This window comes from Ruditapes philippinarum, unplaced genomic scaffold (genome assembly GCF_026571515.1).
Source record: "Ruditapes philippinarum isolate M1 unplaced genomic scaffold, ASM2657151v2 ctg346_1_1_1_1, whole genome shotgun sequence".
In the NCBI taxonomy this organism is placed as follows: domain Eukaryota; kingdom Metazoa; phylum Mollusca; class Bivalvia; order Venerida; family Veneridae; genus Ruditapes; species Ruditapes philippinarum.
In genome coordinates, this window is record NW_026864693.1 from 88209 (window position 1) to 105076 (window position 16868).

At 33.1% G+C, this 16868-nt stretch overlaps 1 protein-coding gene and 1 long non-coding RNA gene across 2 annotated transcripts in view; one reads left to right on the forward strand and one right to left on the reverse strand.

Moving 5' to 3' along the window:
* LOC132726527 (uncharacterized) overlaps positions 1-3907 on the reverse strand; it is a 33730-nt gene extending 29823 nt beyond the window's left edge. Inside the window, exon 1 of the long non-coding RNA XR_009625204.1 lies at positions 2537-3907. This is a non-coding gene — a long non-coding RNA (uncharacterized LOC132726527). The remainder of the gene's footprint in view (positions 1-2536) is intronic.
* A 3085-nt stretch (positions 3908-6992) lies between these two features.
* The window catches only part of LOC132726529 (inner nuclear membrane protein Man1-like), a 28934-nt gene continuing 19058 nt past the window's right edge, over positions 6993-16868 (forward strand). Inside the window, exons 1-5 of the mRNA XM_060711867.1 lie at positions 6993-7833; positions 11203-11231; positions 11832-11910; positions 12791-12891; positions 15504-15628. Coding sequence (XP_060567850.1) covers positions 6999-7833; positions 11203-11231; positions 11832-11910; positions 12791-12891; positions 15504-15628 — 1169 coding nt within the window. The 5' untranslated portion in view covers positions 6993-6998. The remainder of the gene's footprint in view (positions 7834-11202; positions 11232-11831; positions 11911-12790; positions 12892-15503; positions 15629-16868) is intronic.

Sequence of the window (16868 nt, forward strand, 5' to 3'; positions counted from 1 at the left end):
TAAGCTACAGTCTCACTTACATCCCGGCAGAGCCCCGGCAGAGCCCCGGTAGACGTCCGGGGTGATCCGGGAACGACCGGGGTACAACCGGGAACAACCGGGGTACATCCGTAACTCTGCCGGCAACGTCCTGGATGATCCGGGATGATCCGGGAACATCCGGCATTCGACCCCGGATGGAATAAAATATTTAATATCACCGGGGTGGTCCGGGATGATCCGGGAAGGTATAGCTTTGCCGGCTTCATCCTTAGCTCTGCCGGGAACGACCGGGGTTATACCGGGAAAGCGCCGTAGCTCTGTCGGCACAAACCGGGGATGATCCGGGGTATGATATAGCCGGTAGAGCTACGGTAGAGCTACGGTAGAGCCCCGGTATATGCCGGCAGAGCCCCGGTAACTACAGGCAGAGCCCCGGAGGATAAAGGTAGAGCTACGGTTGATCCCGGTAGAGCCCCGGCAAAGCCCGGACCATTTCAAAAGAATAACGACAATTTGCGATGACTGCACTTGTTTGTATTAAAAGCCTTCCCATTTCCCTTCTATCCAGTATGGCATAAGGATTTTTCAGAAAATCATCATGATATTAACAATAGATATTATATTAAATAAAAATTATGTATCAATGTTATCATTTTCGGGAGTTTTCAATCCACCGGGGTTCTACCGGGGCTCTGCCTGGATCGTCCTGGGCTCTGCCCTCTGCCTGGATCGTCCTGGGCTCTGCCGGGGCTCTGCCTGGATCGACCGGGGCTCTGCCTGGGTCAACCGGGGCTCTTCCGGCGTCATCCGGGAACGACCGGGGAAGCACCGGCATGAACCGTAGCTTCACCTGGGCTCTGCCTGGATGATCCGGAGCGCATCCTGGGTGGTTAGTAGGGAACTACCGTAGTGCTGCCGGGGTAAGTGTGACCGCAACAATAATTTCATCCCGGACCGTCCCGGATCATCCCGGTAACTTACCGGGATGGTCCTGGGCTCTGCCGGGAGTAAGTGAGACCGAGGCTTTAGCCGTTAAGTACATTTTCTATAATGCCACCACTTCCTTTCCCAATTTATTTAAATTTTATTGGATAAAAAAGATTAATTCCTGCGAAAATTGTTGTGATTTTTTTTACATATAGAATGAATAAGTTGTATGCAAGTCACCATAAAAAATGTCTGTCCGGCGCGACGGACTTTATTTATTTTTAGAATGATGATCGGAGTCTTTGAAAGTCATTTCAGTTCGTTATTTCGTTGTTTTTTTATTTATTTGTTTATGTATTAACATTTTGTACAATGTATTAATAATTTTTTTTACCAAAAAACCTACTGTATACAAGACATTTATTTTAAATGGATGTCCGTAAAACAGTTTCCCCATGTCAATGGCACACTATTTCCAACAGCTTTTACCAGTGCCCATGTATTTAGGAAGTAATAAGATTTAAGATTTTAAACACAATTTCAAAGATATATAAACACATAACAAAAAAGAGAATAAAGCAATATCACCTATAGATTTGTTGCTGACTTACTATATAACAGTTTAAATTTTACACATATCTTTGTATATTTTTTTCTTGTATTAATCACATGTATATATTTTCTTCGAAATACTTTGGCCAATCATTTAATATGAAATTGATAAATAAAAAAAACTTTCATATATAGGCCTAATATATAACGTTTTTGACGTTGTATATAAATACAAGTCCCTAGACTAGCATACTAGTATATTCTCAATAAACATAAATTTAATCCTTGTGATAAATGTCATTTTATATCTATAACAATTTAAGATAAGAATAAAACAATTATTTCATTGAAAACAAAGCCTCTTTGAAAATGTCTTTTTTTTGTATAAACTCGTTCATTTGTTTAACAATTTCTGCACTACATGAAGGCGAATGGCGAAAACGCAAAAGTACAAAACCGCTAAAATACAAAAAAAATACGAAAGTACGATAATGAAGATGCAAAGAAACGATGACAAAAACACGATAATTATTGACTCGAATTTGTCGAGTTTTCGGGCTTACACTATCATGTCTTCGCATCTTCATCATTGTACTTAATCGTTTCCCTCGTACATTCGTTTCGTATTTTCACGTGTTCGTTCTTGTATTTTCGCGTTTCTGTCTTCGTCCATTCGTTTTTTTCTCTCGACTTTTCGCGTTTCTTCATTCATAAGCGATGGCCCTAACGGAACACCGTATATAATGGTTGGAAAGCTATTCTTTTTATACAGATGCTGACCATATAATATGATGTCAACCTACATTTACCTGTAATTTATCACGTCTACTGTTATCTTTTTTAAATTGTTGTAAACAGAGCAGAAAATGAAAAATTAACTTCAAAAAAGAAATAATTATGCATTTTAAATATCTTAATTTACCTAATCTTTCTTTAAAAATAGGTGTTGATTTCAAACTTTAATGAAGTACATCCATGGGGGGGGGGGGGGGAGACATATCTCTTTCATAAAAGATAAAAACTTCAATTATAAAACTATCATAAAATAAATCTAAATATAAACAGTTGTGCTTACCTTACACATTACCTTATCATTATCAATATTTAGTCCATTATGAATGGAGCCAGTGAAATATATAAATTTATCCTTTCCTTGTTTGTTCGATCTCCGATCTATCATATCCAGTCAGTGAAATATAAAATTTTATCCTTTTTCAAAGTTATTTCTCTTGTTTTATTCGACCTTCAAACTATACATGAGATGATGTAAGATTTTTCTGTGGCGTGATCTATGCGGTTTCCCATTTAAAACATAAACATATCTCTGAAGTAATCATAAATAAACCTTAAGTGCACTGGACCACTTGAGTTTATTTTGAATATTTTTATGTTTAGTTAAACACAACATAAGTATACAAACTAAATACACTTAAAACCTCCTTGAAAAATAGATATTTTATTTAAAAACATGTTATTTTTATCATAATTTTTATAATGTTAAATATCTAGCGCGTAACATAATATTAATTATTTATAAATACATGTATGATAATTAAGGAAACATAAATTTAAGATACGTGTACAATGTTTTAAGAGAGTTACGGATTTGTATCAATTTGTATTATATGTATGTAAGTATAGATATGAACATTGTTTATAAACTATGTCATATATTATTTCTAATTGATTAATTTCATCATCTTTTTCTGTATATAAACATTTCATAAATCTGTGCAGAAACGTAACATTGGATATTGTAATAAAGACAACCACCCGTTACCCGTTAATTACCCCCTCACCTCTTGAGATGGACATTGACGTATGTTCTGTGTGTGTGTATGTGTGTGTGTGTCCGTATGTTTATTTTTGTTGTTGTTGCTTTTGTGTTGTTGTTTTTTTTCGCTGTTGTTTTTTTTAACTTCGACAATAAAGAAAACTATTGAAAATAAATGGTGCTCACTTACCCCTCACTCACTCGATCGGAAGTGGCTCACGCAAATTTTTCCATTCAGCACGAGCGTTTATCCATCGTGATACCGCTTATTTTATCATTACATCGCGGAAACTCATCTTTAATTTGTTTGATTCGCCGATATATGAAATTATTTATTCTCGAATTGTCTATGAATCCAATACTTTCGGTGACATCATCGGCTCAACAAAATTGGTATTTGGATGCCCATGAGTTATATAACACGACCGATTGATTCAGTTATCGATGACTAACACAAAAAGGGTTTCGGTATCCCTTTTCCATTATCAAAGACTTCGAATCGTTCCTATAAATGCTCTACTTTGTATATCCCAACATCTCACAACAGTCAATTAAGATAAGCAGTTAATAAAAAAAATATAATTTTGATACGACCAAAATAAATTCCGTATGTTATTGAATCCAGCCCCTATATAACAACGACACAACATTAAAATCATTAATGCGCCTTGCTGTTTCATTTCCAGTATGAATCATAAAGTAAAGTCTGCATTGAGTAATAGTAAAACGTATTGTCGTTCCATGCTCACTGAATATTACCAATAATTATACCAATAATAACAATCACATATTCAAAGTTTTACCTGAAAGTAAATAAATGCATAAATATTTCTTTACATTACTTTAAATTTTACTTATTTTATCAATTTTTGATTGAAAATGTTTTAGTAACAAAAAAAGCTATGACAAACAATCTCATATTAACTAAAATGCAATGATTTTCTCTTTTGTCTTCAGTTTCTACAGAAAAATGAATAAGAATTCTCATACGAGCAGAACCATGTTTTAATAAAAAACACCCCAACACAACTCCTAATCCCCACGCCACGTAACAAACAATGATATTGGACTAAAATATTTATCCGCATCTAAAAATTACATTTTTTTTTCATACAAATAATATGAAGCATAAATAATTGTGCCATCATCAATATCATGGAACCCCACATGAAAACTTGGGTTAGTAAAGTTGAACAAAAGTAATCTCATCATGATGAAAAAGAATACCGTTTAACACTCCCATGGTATTCCAACCTACATACGTTTAGATAAGCTGCTCCTCAATTGTGATAAATCTTGAACCTTATTTGATCCATTCTCGAGTCTGTTTCCTGGAACTTTACAATTTTGGTGTCAAATGAGAAACATGGTCGTGACCCCGGTAGCACTCGAACCCACTATCCAAGGGTTGAGAGACAGACACCATAACCACAAGGCCACCACTCACGGTAGTCATGTTAATTTGAAAGTACTTTGAACCTGGGACATTCACCTTTTAATGGGTTTGCCCGACATATCAATGAAGCCGTCAGTACTTGCATCAGGACTAACCATGAATTAACTTTGTATTTAACTCTATAAGGAAATGATCTATATATCATCAGCTGTGATTGATGAGCGTTCAAACTTTTTATGGAATGGTTACATTATCTTCTGTGCTGGTTAGGAACCAGTTTGCTGACAAGACCAATGTCCCGACAAGGACAAGACCAATGTCCCGACAAGTACATATTTGTCGGGACATTGGTCTTGTCAGCAAACTGGTTCCTAATCAGCACGGAAGATAATGTAACCATTCCATACAAAGTTTGAACGATCATCAATCGCATAACTACTCTATTCTTGTTTTATAGATGCTACTATTTAATCTTAAAGGCACATTATTCTTCAGAAATTAATAGAAATATTGTTTTCTAAAAAGGGGGAATTTTGTTTTGTAATATTGTAAGAATGTATTTAAAGCATGTTTGCTATTTATCACCTAAAAGAGAAGTGCTATAAGTTAAATAATTTGTCATAAATATTGCAAAATGTAAACAATGTAGTATTTTGAAATACATTCACAATACTAATTCACTTTAACTCTACTAGTTGCCAAACAGCAAAGAAAGCAAAAGATGACATAGATTTATAGCCAAGGAGATCAGTTATAGCAACTATAACAGGGCACCAAAATAAAGACGTTTTAAAAAAGTAAAATATATTCTACTTTCAGACCTAACGTGCCTTTAATATTCAGGAAGGTTCCTTTGATTATTTTATAAAATCAACCTTTTTTTTCGAAGTCAATTAAATTGATTCCCGTAAATTAAAATAAAAATAGGTTCTTAATAATAAATAACCGAAATTTAAGCTTCATTAACAACATTTTCTGGGAGACTAATGATACAATATTGTGCTTATGTTTCGCATGTTGTAATAATTTCTATACAAAGCAAGTTTTTTTTTAAATGAATTGTTTTACTATTCTATGAATTTATTAAGATCTTCTGTTTTCTTTCGTTTAATTTTGATTCCTTTAATTCTATTTGCTGTAAAATCATTCAATGAATGCATAAATATATATTTTACATAATTATTTCAAACGATAAATGCACTTTTTCAAAAATAAATCTTATTTTCGTAGCCGCGATCTTATTTTCGCGAAAATAGCTTATTTTCGGTATCCATCTATACCGATATTGTGCTTATGTTTCGCATGTTGTAATAATTTCTTTACAAAGCAAGTTTTTTTTAAATGAATTGTTTTACTATTCTATTATTTTATTAAGATCTTCTGTTTTCTTTCGTTTAATTTTGATTCCTTTAGGTTGGCTTTGGAGATCAATAGAGCGAATTACGGACATTTCGGACCACGGACGTTTCGGACCAGACACTTCGGACCAGATTTTTTGGTCATTTCGGACCAGATTTTGGGACATTTCGGACCATGTGATAGTCATTTCGGACCATGATGGAGACACTTCGGACCAGATCATATATTCCTTTTTATATGTAATTCAGGATGTATTTAATATATTTTCTAATAATAAATGCAACAAATATTTGACAGTTTTATATTTTATGATATTCAAAATGTATGCAGTAATGACCTGTCCGTCAATTTTAACCAAATTAAATCGTGTTCTAGCAGATATTAAAGAACAACGACATCCTTGTCAATGCAGTTTTTCACACGTTTTAATTGCTGAATAGAACTTGTTTAAGTTACGTTTCACTCAATTAAAGAAGTATATGTATGCGATTTAAGTACAGTTTTAATCATCATTAAACAAATTGATTATAATTGTAAAAAATTGATGTCCAGACTGCAATATAAAAATGTCTTTTTTATAATAAATTGTTTGCAAACGAGTCATTAAAACGTTGTTTGTTTGTTTGTTTTTTTAATTTTCTTCATTTATAGTGCAAAATATATTAAATCTAAATCGGGATAGGTGTAAAATCGTTCCATGGTGTCTCATATATTCTAAAGTTACACTTTAGTTTATAGAATAATTGATGCATAATATATAAAAAAAATATTTATTCTGGTCCGAAACGTCCAAAATAATGGCCCGAAGTGTCTAACACATGATCCCAAATGTCCAACACATGGTCCGAAATGTCTAACGCATGATCCGAAATGTCCAACACATGGTCCGAAATGTCCAAAAATCTGGTCCGAAATGTCCCTAAATGTGGTCCGAAGTGTCCCAAAATCTGGTCCGAAATGTCTGGTCCGAAACGTCCATGGTCCGAAATGTCCTATTACCAATAGAGCATGCGCAATACCATTTCCTGCCAGTGCAAAATGGCGGACAAGTTTAACGATGAGAAGATTATTAGTGAATTAAAACGCTTTGGTGAAACAGTTAAAGTCCCAATAGATAGAAAGAAACGACCGATACTTATAAAAAAGCTCAATCATTACTATGCCAAAGAAAATCCACCTGTGAAAAAGGGTAAAAGCACTAGTAGGACTCAAAGAATTGCGCCCAAACCGGCAATTGCTGAATTCAGCGACGACAGCCAAGATGAAACCGAAACTAGGCCAGAGAGGGGTAAAGGCCGAATGGGGCGAGGTTCTTCGACAAATAATTCGTTTAATGGAACATCTCTTAGAAGACTGAGAGGAAGAGACAGTGAAAATGGTGCTAACATTAGTGGAGACAATCTACGATATCGTAGTGGTAGAAACAAACGGGTGTCAGAAATTTATCCAAATGAGTTTTCTGATAATGATACCGGTGATGAGAGTGTGTATGAAGTTGAAGAACAATCCATAGGAATAAATACAACACTCAATTATGATGATGGTGATGACACATTAGATGAAGAGGACTTCAAGCCATACAATTCACAGAGGTCATATTCTAACAAATCAAAGTATGATAACAATATATCAACCATAAGTCAAGCAAACACATCAAGTAATCATGCTGCATATAGTCCTAAAAAAGGTGATGGCTCATTCGATTCAAGAGCCAAGGAAATTTGGGCAATTGTTTCTAAAAATACTTTTTGTTTGGTTTGGGAAATTTTATCACACTTTCTTGGTTATCTATATGTGAAAAGAGACCTTATACTACCAAAAGAGGCAGCTTCATCTCAAACAGGTAATGTAACAGATAAAATTGTGTTTAGCTTGACCTACATTTGTAAAACTGCACCCAGGTCTGGTCATCTCGACCCTATACAAACTTGGCACATGTCAACTCCAAGTCCATGTTTATATTACGGTTGATAATAATCAGATATGATACTATTTTTTTCTGTATTGAAAGATCTTAACTGGTCCAGGGTAGGTGTTTTGCAGTGTCAGTCAGCAAAGACTTTCAAAGTTAATATTGCAGGGCCCACAATCCAATTTGGGGGAAGCGGGTCGCTACCCTCAGCAGGGGGAATTTTGGTGTATGGGGGAAATTTTCCTCTTTTTCTTTTATGGTCAAATATCAAATAAACTTATTTAAATATCAGCTGTTTTTTATTTACATGCATATTATTTTAAAAAAAAAATCTCCAAATAGGTAACACTAAACTGTTCAGAAGTGATTGATAAGATTTGAAGAAAAGTTTTTAACACCTTAAACCATCAGATCTTTATGCTGCTTAGCTATTTCTTTATGATTCACCCCCCCCCCAAAAAAAAAAGAAAAAAATAAAAAAAAAGCCATTTAGAAACACATTCAGACAAATGTCTCCATTTCCAGAAATATGAAAAATACATGACCTAAAGTTTATAAATTCTATTCATAAACTACATTTCTAGTGTCTTACACCCCTTTTTATAAGACAAAGCTTCCTTTCTTGACTTTGTAAAAACATTCGTAAAAATCGCATCGCGAAAATATGTGACAAATGAAAAATTTGTTGTTTTCTGTTTACACATCCCACAATTCTAGTTGTTTCTGATGTAAATTATATAAATTAAATTGATGTTTATTATAAGATCATTTTTCATCAGTTATTTAATAAATATCATGAAAACAAAACTTACAAGTTTGATTAATTTACGGCAAAATTTACCGTGGTTTGATGTGTAACATTTGAAGACAAAAAAAAAAAAAATGATTTCATGAATAAACAATGTGACATCAAATTGTTGATGGGAATTGTGATTTTTTCTGCATATTTTTGTTGAAATTTTAGCATTTTTACAGGATGAAAGGCCAATATATGTGACGGTAGATTTTGGGGGAAAAAAAACAAACGGAAACGTGCAGACATGTACTGTAACGATATTCCATTTAACAAAATAGACGTCAAATAGATGGATTTTAATTTTCAAAAACAACATGAGTTTTCATTTGTTTCCTTTAACACTTTATATTATAGAGGGGGAATTTTTACAACTGTTAGGGGGGAAAGCATACTATTTTGGTGGGGGACTGCGGCCGAATATCGGCCGCAGATTTGGTTGATCGAGGGCCCTGTATTGCTTTCACAAACTGCTTCAACTGATGATCATCATGCTGTTGAAGTTTAAATTTTTAAGTTGTTTGCTAGATGTCAGAGTGTTTTCATATCTTTGATATTAATAATTTTGATTATCTAATATTAATAGAATTGATAAAATGAAAGTTTACAAACAATACTGTGTTGTACTTCAGTTAAAGTTAAAGTTATATTAATAACTATTATATTGATTAAGTATGATACTATTATGTGAAAGATTTTGAACTGTTAATAGCTTTATATTTTACAGGTTAGGTTTTCAAAACCATTGCACTAACACTTCTTTTAAAGCAGTTGACTTTCATCATATAAATTGTTCTTGTTTATTATCATCCAATTCTGAATATGAGGCAATGCAGGGTTCTCGGGGACGCTTATTTCGGTGTCCCGGTACGCATGTTTATTACAGCTGGACGCAAATATTTCAGAGCAAGGATTCCACGTACGCTTAATTTTGCCTGGGGACGCATAAACATTACCGATTTTTTACAACCACATATACACAATTACGTCAGCGCGTGTCAGTCTGTAGGTAGGCGGTCCTATGCACATCTACCCGTGAAGCGATTAGCCAATCAGCAATAAGCTTCCGATCATTGATCAGACTTATGTGTACACGCGCTGTACATGTAATTACCAGATATAACACGAAGTGATAATTTTATATCTTTGATCAACAGTTGATTGGAAATTAGCAAATTTTACCGACAAAAGGATAAAATTAATAACTATCGACTATTTACGCCGCAAGTTTAAAGACTGTTTCCTCAAATTACAAATGAGTGTAATTTTGAATTATTGTCGAATATTTTCGGCATTTTCTAGGCACAATTTTGCTTTAGTTTCATTCTTGCTAAAACGTTCCATAAGAGTATTAAGAATTTAAGATATTGTGCCGAAATGCCAGAACAACAAACCAAAATACACATACGCTTTTCTTTGATATTTAGATTCTTCCCGAACATCGGCGATTTCACGTTCGCCAGAAACCCTAAAATTTCGCAAAAATTCTCAGTTTTCAAGCCAAACATATGAATGAATTGTTCCTTTCTTAATTAATCAACATTAAATCTTTAAAAATCGATCTTCAATTTGCCCCCTTTTGAAGATATTTGCTAAAATAATTGTCGATCGGATGAATCTCTTACACACTGTGTGAAGCTGTACAAGATTTTCCTATTCATTCCGCTAAACGCTGCCTATATACATTTACGTTTTTTTTTTTTTACAAATATAAACTTTTTGTCTTTAGAGTGGACTTATTTAACCAGAATAAAATTTGATTTGGTATAAAAGTGAGAAAAAAAAAAACAAAAACAAAAAAACGATTTCCATGTGTTGATGCATTATAATGAAATAATTTCATAATAAATATTAACATCAAAACAATAATTATACTATGTAGTTGAATAACTATAAACGTTAGAAGTCTCTTGAAGATTTGAAATATCAGTAATGCTATTGTGAGCATTGAATGACTAATCTGTAAACATTAATTGTGACGCGCTTTTGGACTCCAACTTTTTCAGGGTTGAGAGTCCATGGACTCCATGTTTTAAAGTCCTAGTGAGAACCCTGCAATGAAGAAAAAGCCTTATGGTTCACGTTGTTAAAATATGTACTGTGTCAGTGATTTTTTTGGTTGATTTTGACCCCGAAATAAGGCCTCTTCACAACGCCAAAAACACATAAAAAATTCACAAAAATTAAAATGTGTAAAAAATTCACAATTGGCAGGATTGCTTTTCAATACCAAACAAAATAATGAACTGACAAATGACAATCTTGAGAATTTGATTGATATATTTGAGGGAATAAAAAGAAGAAAGCTGAAACTATGAATATAATTATTAAAATGTATGAATAAAGTGACTACAGGTGATGGTTTATTCTTGTTTATTTTTTTCACAATTTGACAGATTATCACGCTAAAAATTCACAATTTCAGGGGTATGGGTTGTTGCAAAAAAAGTTTAAAAAATCACTGTGTGTTGAACACAAAGTTTGCTCAATTTGCTATTTTTTTTCAGATCTCAAGGCGTTTACTTTTGAAGGAAAAGTAAGTACAATATACAATACTTTATTCTAATCTTTAATATTTCTTTAAAGCAACAAGTTAAGCATTTATCTTAACTTGAAACAGTTTTTTTGTTGTCGTTAGGAATATTGAAATTGGCCTTATAATTTATATTGGCCTCTGCTAATAGGGTGAAAATGCTTCGAACCAAAAGTGGCCTGTGCCCCCCAGTGTAGAGCCAGCCAGCCTTCACATCCATAGTCTCTATGACCAGGCTCTAGATTGTTGGCTGATCAACTTAAAATTTTCTTCCTAATATCCCTGTAATTGAAATTAACAGTTTCAGGAATGGAAGATGAATAAGTCTATAATCTATGTAAAAATTAAGCTGGTCTTTGTACAAATGTAAAAGAATAAAGTATTATAGAATAGAGATAATCATTACAGTGAAATGTTGATAAAAAAGATATATTCATGTGAAATAAGAATGAGTGATTGAATATCATTGTTGATAAATTTCAAAATTGTCAATGATAATTACAAATACTGTTATCTTTCAAAATGAATGAGCTTAAGATTAAACCAAAGATTGAAATATTAAATCTCAATTCTGATGTTTACACATTTTTTATTTATTTAAAGACATATAGCCAGGAAGAAATCAACGATGGGGCACTACCTATCATAGTCAAGCTCCACAAAGATTTAGCCAGACTAAAAGGTATCTCAAATAAAATACATGTACATCCAAGTGATTACAGTAACACAATGCAAGTATGACCAGAAAGTATTTGATGTCCAGTAGTCATACTATTGCCAAAAATTGCCAAATTGGGGAAAAAAATACTTGTTTCATTATTAACTTGTTAAAATCTGAATATAAAAAAATGGAAGAAATCTATATATCAATTGGGTTTCTTTTTTTAAATATTGCTTCAATTTTACCAGCTCAGCACAGGAGAGAAAGTAATAATATGCAGGTTGTTTTAGCATAGTATTTATTTTAAATTGAATTTGTGATCCATTGTTTATTTAACAGCTGACAAAAACAGCTTAAGCATATCAAATTGAATTTAAAAGTTGTGGGTAAATCTAAAGAAAACAATGTTTAAAACTATTTGCTGATATTGGTCCATTTCAATTTCTTAATGAATTTTTGAAAATTTATAAATTTGGATATAGTGAATTTCAAGTAGATCTGGATTTTTTTAATTTGGAAAAAATAAGTGAACTTGCCATTGGAAATTGGTCTGATAGTATGACACCAGGAAAGACCTGGCATGTTGAAAATACAAGTATCTAATTAAGGTTCATGTGAACTTTGCTGTAGTTCTGAAGTCCTAGCAATCAATGTTTTGTTTTCTTTACTTGTAGTTAATTTATTGAGGCTTTACAATGAATTGATTGGTTTAAAGAATTGGCATAATTTCTCAAAATTATTGCATAGGTTTCTCATTCATCAAGTTACTGTTCACAGTGGATGGAATGTATATTATATATTACCTTCTAGTAAATTCATAAATATTTTTATATCCAACTTGTGTAACGCACAGTGTGTAATAATAAAGTAATATAAATTTCTTCAATTTTTTTTCTTGCAGGGAAATACCAACTGGGAGAAATAAAGGAAAATGACTGTAGAATGCCGAAAGAAAGTGTTAAAGGTTATGTGAATAGTAGTCAGTGGTTGGCAGATAAAGGTGTAAGTTTCGTCTTTTTAGGATTGTTAGTTGCCTATTGTCTGAAACCACAAGGCCAAATTTGATGTTCCTAGGCCAGTTCCTTGCATGAATATCTACTTAAGTTGTTCAAATGGTTCAATCACAGAAGCCAAAAAAAAACTTCAATGTGCAATTGACAAACATTAAAAATCTTCTTTTTTTATTGTGCAGCACACAAGAATGATAACCTACCCTGCATTATTTTTCAGTTATTGCCCTTTGTTATTTTCAGCCATCAGTATTCACATAGGTTTCAAATCTGTAATCACTTCAGCAATCAGTTTTCATTTACAAAAGACCTCTTAAAATTGAATTATTCTGCTCTACTACATACAATATACATTCTTTCAATGAGCAGTGTTCAATCTAGAACAAATTCCCAGGGGGCCCTTTGGGCCCATAAACTTTTCAAAAGGGGGTCATTTGAGAAAAAAGGGGGCGCGCACTTAAAAGAACATCAAATTAAAATAAGGTATTGTATCTTTTAAGTTACTTGTTCACGTACCATATATAGACTAAAAACGGTTGCAAAATTCCAAAACAATCAACTCACTAAAAAAATGACATTATTTTGACCATTTTTGAGAGTTCTGTTAGCGTTGATACAGGCTCAATTTTTAAGAACTGATTGGTAAAGAAACGATGACATAATGTTCAAAGAAACATATTAATTATTTTAATGTTACCATGGATATTTGATAATAATGTTCAGTTTTTTTAATCAGCGCCCGATACAAAATGTATATAAAAGAAAATCATATTTCCCAATTAGCTTTGTTGATGAAGACTATAAACTTACAATAGTCGTTAAAAACATTTACCCTTCTCAATATATTCCAAACGAAAAACTAAGTGTCAACAGGTGCTAAGACAATGTATATTGACATACCGGTACCTTTGATCTTTTGTCAGGCAGCAGTTCTTACGTCACGTGTATTGATTAATGATATGCACAATGTTTTAGCGCCGACCAGTCAAAGACCAATCAAAGTTTATTTACTCAATTGTCAGACACCCCCTAGCCAATCGTGTTTGATTAGCTCCATCTTTAAGACTTTTTTAATTGGATGAAGGCGTGTGCGTAATAATTTATGCACACTTCTCTATAATTATCTCGCACTTTTCACAAATATATAGTTTTTTTTCCTCCGGAAAGTTATGACATATTTATTTGTTTTGACCGTGAAAAACTATAACTACATGCACGTATTGGATTATCTGTGACGATTTGTTTTGTTTATAAAAACTGTGACTCAAAAGTAAGTAATAGTTATGGTACGAAGAAAAAGTCTACATAGTATTTACAGACCCCGGCCGAGAGAGCGTAGCGATCAAGGTTTTAAAAGGGTTACCGAGTGCGGTAACTATCTTACCAACATGCTCTTGTTTTTCTATACAAACTTCAGTTTTGAATTCAGTATTTATTAATATTATTCACAAGAAACTTTTTTATGTACTTATAATCAGGTTTAAGAAAGCATTCTAATGTCATTTAGGGCATTTTCTATGAGTGCGCCCATCGGGCCCACAGTTGAATTTGTTTTGCGCCGGCGGTCTTTTCAGGGGGTCAATGGCGCAATGGCGCGCTCTAGATTGAACACTGCAATGAGCAAACATATTTGGCGGGGGATGGCCATGTTAACATGTCTCTTGTATTTTTTGAGTTATTGCCCTTTGTTAATTTTCATACTTTCTTTTTGTCGGGGCCATTTCTTCTAAACTATAAAAGCTATGGACTTGAAACTTCAAAGGATGATAGATCTTATTGAGAAGAAGAGCAGTATGCAAGAACTGGTACTCTGTACTTCATGATTATAGAGTTATTGCCCTTTGTTAATTATATTATACTTCATATTTTTTGTCTGAGCCAATTCTCCTTCACAATAAAAGCTATTCAAGCTACATCAATCCTGATGTAACATTGTTACAATCAGTTCAAATGCCACTACAGTTCAAAGTACATGTAAATTATAATAGTGGTGTTTTATCAAATATTTAAATAACCTATATTTAAGAAAAATATACCTAAGTGACAGCTTAACTGTTCCCAAAGCGACACATCCGACTTGCGGAGGTCTAGTTTGTTCAAACTAATGGCCATGGGATAAAAATTTATCCCCGATTAGGTGGTTACATGATTTAATTTACAATAATTATATAACAAAAGCCGTTCCAAACCTGATGCCTAGAGCTTAGATATTGATGGTGACAATACCATGTGACATTTTTGTGTCATCTGCTACAGAGTAGATGCTTCATGGTGCAAAGTAGCCAATACTTATAAAGGAATTACGTCTCCACAGTCTGTCTGGACTACCCCTAAAAAACATTTAATTTCATCCAAACTTTACAGGAATGATCTGTACAAAGTTTTGTTGTGCATATTGTCAGAATTTTCCAGTTCAATGATTGTTGTCTGAGTTATGGCCCTTAAATAATTTTTAAGTTTGTCCAGACTTCTTATTGAGTTCTTCTTAAAAAATATGTGTGGGTCACTCTCTAGTCTGATTTTTTTTTATTGCTTGAAGTTTATGATACCAAAATAAATCTATCTATAAATTAATTTTTGATACCGAAATAAATTGATCTATAACTCTGTCTATCTATACATGCATATCTTAGTTTGTACAATCATTTATTGTTACAGGATGACATAAAAAAGAGAGTTTTGGAGTTGTGTTTAATACTTATCATAGAACATCCAGAATGGGACATAAGGTAGGATTATAATACAAAATTCAAATTATTTAGTTATGTTTAAAGACTGAGAGAATTATATGTATACGAGGGATGATCAATAATTAACCTGACTTTGTAGATTATTCTTTACCTGTTAAATGTATTTACATGTAAATACACGGAACATAAATAGGAATCTATCCCCTAAATGAAACAAAAAATACCAACAAGAAATATTAGCAAATAAAAAAGTTACGCTGTTATTGACATGTAAAGCAATACGGCGCACGATATTACTTAAAAATTGACGTTAACGACGTCACAAGCGTATTGTCTGTATTGGAGCAATTTTTTACTCATTCACGAAATAGGCCAATACGTGTTCCACATGTAACTGTTGTTGATGGCGGCGGGTCGACAGCCTATGAATTATTGAATATCTTGGTACAAGTCGTATCATATTGTACTGTAATAGAATAGATGATAATAAAGAGCTCCTGTTATGACGCAAACTTCCTTTATTTCCTTCTGGAACTTGATTACTGGACAAATTGCAGCACATGCAATGAACAATATAATGTCTTTCTTTGATATAATGTTTCGGAATGATAATGTTTTATACATACATTCGAGAAAATAACAGAATAATACAACTAAGAACAAAATTGCCATTCTTTTAAAATAAAGAAAACGCATAGCCGATTTTAAACCATGACTGTTGAATTGTTGACACGATTTCCCCAGTAGAGTCTTACGTAAAATAATAAAATAATTTATACAATTGGAAACCAAAAATATAATGTATGTAATTGATACATAAGCAATTATCATTTCATAATCCTTAGTGTTGACTGAACCGTCCCTAATAGCTACTGTCGAACATAGTTGACAATTTCCGCAGTCAATCGACTGTCATTTTTTTAACGTCTCGGCGATTGACGTCACTAACGTTCTTGAAAATTTCTTCTTTTTTGCCTCTCCCTTACTTGTTTTCCATTTCTCTGTAACCCTTTCTTAATCCTTTTTGCTAATCAAAAGCTATGTTGTGGCTTCTGGGATCTTTTCCCTTGGTAGCCATAATCATTTTCTACGATTTAAACAGTTTCTTGTCTTACTTTTGACAAATTTTTCTTATTGATTGATTTTCGAGATGTTCCGACGACATACTTTTAACGCAAGGTTTTCTTTAACTAGTGACGTTTGAATTGTGATTGCAAATATAAATATGGCTTAAATGAACTCATGTTTTCTGACAACATCAAGATATGGCTCATGACAT